Source organism: Gouania willdenowi, chromosome 6 (genome assembly GCF_900634775.1).
Source record: "Gouania willdenowi chromosome 6, fGouWil2.1, whole genome shotgun sequence".
In the NCBI taxonomy this organism is placed as follows: Eukaryota; Metazoa; Chordata; class Actinopteri; order Blenniiformes; family Gobiesocidae; genus Gouania; species Gouania willdenowi.
Genome location: NC_041049.1, coordinates 58605592 through 58608671, shown reverse-complemented (window position 1 = coordinate 58608671; position 3080 = coordinate 58605592). Strand labels below are relative to the sequence as shown.

Below are 3080 nucleotides of genomic sequence, written 5' to 3'. Positions count from 1 at the left end.
TTTTGTCGCTGAACTAAATGAGTTTGACACCACTGTTCTAGAATTTCTCCTGCTATTTCGCCAACCTCCTAAATATCACCATTGACTGAGTGAATTCTGTTCTCACCAAGCGACAATGAAAGACCTCTGTGAAAGACGTGAGCCTGTAGATATTAAGGTCTGTGTCCTTGATGAGGCACCAATAAATCATCCGTGGGCACAGGCGGGCATCTTTTTTTTTGTTTTGCTTTTTTGCTGGTGAAAGTCACATGGGCAACACCTTGCTGTGCGTGTTGACGTTTCTGCTAAGCGAGGACAGCCAGGTCCCCTTGTTCAAGGGACGCATGTGGATGCTGACGTTGGTGGGTCCATGGGGAATGAAGCGTCCACACGACAACACCTCCAAAGTGCAATCACGAAACTGACAGACATAAAAGAATACAGTTTTAAAACCAAAAGCTGTACTTTAAAGAGCAATTGTGCATTTGTTTCCATGTTTTCTTTGCATATCTCACCTGTACAGTCTTACCTGTTTATTTGAGAGAAAGTAAATGATGGGGTTATACACGGGGCTGGTTTTGGCAAAGTACATGGGCATAGTTGCAATCAGTGGTGGGATGTAGAGTTTTGGATCCACTACCACCACAACTGACAGTACTGTGTAGGGCAGCCAACAGACAAAAAAAGCTGTAATCATTGCCAGGACCATATTAATGGCGTGTTCATTCTCCTTCTGGCTGGGACGGCCACCCTGGAGCTCTACACTCTTGTTAAGCTGGTAAAAAGCAAAAATGACCCACATTAAAAGCCAATAATTTGCTTAAGTGTTCACAGAGCAAAGAAATCAAATGGATAATGGCCTCACCTTAATCATGTACGTCAGCACTTTGTAGTAGCAATAGACGATGATTGCAACAGGGAGAATGAAGCACAGGAGTGTATAAAGAATAAGATAACTGTAATTACTCCAAGATCTCTCTTCCCAGGCCAAAGAGCAAGAGGTCTGCACTCCCTCAGGTCCGTAGGAGCTCCAGCCAAATAATGGAGCAACGGCCCAGAACAAGCAGAAAATCCAAACAAAAAACAGCCCAATGACACTTCGCCGCATGCTCAACTTCAGGCCAAGATTGGGCTTGTAAACTACATTGTAGCGCTCATAGGCAAGAAGAGTCAGAGTGCAGAGTGAAACCAAACCTGAGAGAGGAAAATAAATCTGGATGTTAGCCAACAAAAGTCAGAGACATTGACTTAATACACCTGTCAAGGTTTATACACCTCCATCATTTGATCTGTTGCGCTGCAAGTTCTTCTATCAAATAGGTTAGCAATAAAAGCCGATAACTGAGAAAAAGGGCTGTAAGTGTGCAATCTACTCCAGCTATATTTGGTCAAATTACATCAAATAAACACATTGAACACAGGGGATTACCAGATAATTGCTTGACCAGTCAGTACCTGGACTTACCAAAGTAGTTGACTGAGAATCCTTGAAAGATGCAAGCTGTGTGTCCAATAAAGAAGGAGCCGTGGTAGTTGGTGATGGTAACGACCAGGGAGCCGCACAGACCAATCATAAGGTCAGAAACGGCCAGGCTGAGGATCATGACACTCATAGGCTGCAGCAGAGATGGATTCCTCAGCATCACAGTAATAACCAAGCCATTGTTAAAGACCGACAGCACTGTGTTGATGAACATGAGGAAGGAGAGTATACTGTAGCCAACACGGGGAAAGATGGTGGGCAGGGTGGTCGGGAGTTCTGCCTGCATGGACAGAGGAGGAGAGCTGGAGATCCAGGGCGTGCTGTTGCTGTCCATGATGCACAAACACTCTATATAGAAACGCAACTATGAGGCCAGGAACAGAACCCACAGGCACTGTGCTCAGCTCAGCAGCCTGCGTCATTGATTTTATCATTTTTGATCCCTTTAAAACTGCTTGGCTTTTCTTATTTTCTAAAGACTCCTTTTGTGCACCTGTCGGTTGGCGCAATGTAGTCAGGCAATATGGCAAATTGGTCTGTAACACGATTTGAGGGAGGATTAGTCCTTTTACACTGCAGCTATAATTGTAATTGGAAAGTTGAGGGGTTATTAGCAAGGGATCAGTTAGTCACCAGAGTTCATTTTTAATCATAAAACCTTTAGTTGAGTGTGTAGCTAATAGCAAAACAACAAAACACTCAATAAAGGGGGTCTGCACTTTCAATTTAGACCTGGCAATTAAATCTAATTACAACAAGGGCAGAAATGTGTTTTCCTTTTACTCATTGGGGCATGGGAGGCCAACAAACACACTGATTGTGTGCTTTGTAGAGGAAATGCAGCATTTCTAACCATGCAGATGAACATACGATGAGTAAAAACCAGCTGCATAAATAACTAACGATTAAGTAATTAGACAGGTTTTTTTAAGTATTGTGAGAAAGTGTTTGTTACATCATTCATTATGTTTTATAATTGACCAATAAAGCAAGGTAAATAAAGGTGGCCGAGCTTTTTGTTACAAAACTCTGGGAAAACCCTGCCTGTGGAACTTGAAAATTCTGCTTTACTAATGCCATTTATTATAGAAAGTGTCTATTCATATGGTTGCCATACGGAAAATCCCCGGTGCTATTGGTACGGTTACCGAAATACAGATACGTAGCATCTTAGGGTTAGGGTTAGGTTTAGGGTTATAACCCAATATCGCAACAATTTTTAAAGGTTAGGGTTAGAGTTAGGTTTAGGGTAAGGTTTAGTCTTAGTCTAACCAATGACTGACCTATCGTGACCTAAACTGGCCAAATAGAGGCGCTGCGTACGGATAGAATGTCGGTATATTAATACAACAACCGTACGGATAGCCACTGCCTTTATTATACGTGTCCTTATTAGTTATTGCCAGTGTTTTGCTAGTTACAGTAAAATAGTGCCTAGTTTTCGTTAGTTAGTTAGTTAGTTAGGCTAATGTATTTTAGAAAGTAACTCAGTAACTCCCTCTGCATCAAATAATACTGTTACTGCAAAAAGGAATGTTTGAGTTACTTTAAAAAACAAAAAAGTTTATGCTCCAGCTAAGTCCCTTAATTTCTCTTTCATTTCACCACTGTTACTGCC

General features: G+C 41.9%; 1 protein-coding gene across 1 annotated transcript; it reads right to left on the bottom strand.

Moving 5' to 3' along the window:
* Nucleotides 1-244: 244 nt before the first annotated feature.
* LOC114464272 (parapinopsin-like) lies at nt 245-1796 on the bottom strand. Its single transcript, XM_028448316.1, has 4 exons — nt 1445-1796; nt 845-1173; nt 509-754; nt 245-400 (listed from the first exon to the last, which is right to left on the bottom strand). Exons 1-4 carry the CDS (start codon nt 1794-1796, stop codon nt 245-247), a joined length of 1083 nt encoding a protein of 360 aa, XP_028304117.1.
* Nucleotides 1797-3080: the final 1284 nt, after the last annotated feature.

Coding starts and splice junctions, on each gene's coding strand:
- LOC114464272 (XM_028448316.1), bottom strand. CDS start 1,796: ATGGACAGCAACAGCACGCCCTGGATCTCCAGCTCTCCTCCTCTGTCC. Junction 1,174..1,444: donor ATTCTCAGTCAACTACTTTG/GTAAGTCCAGGT, acceptor TTCCTCTCTCAG/GTTTGGTTTCACTCTGCACT. Junction 755..844: donor TGCTGACGTACATGATTAAG/GTGAGGCCATTA, acceptor GCTTTTTACCAG/CTTAACAAGAGTGTAGAGCT.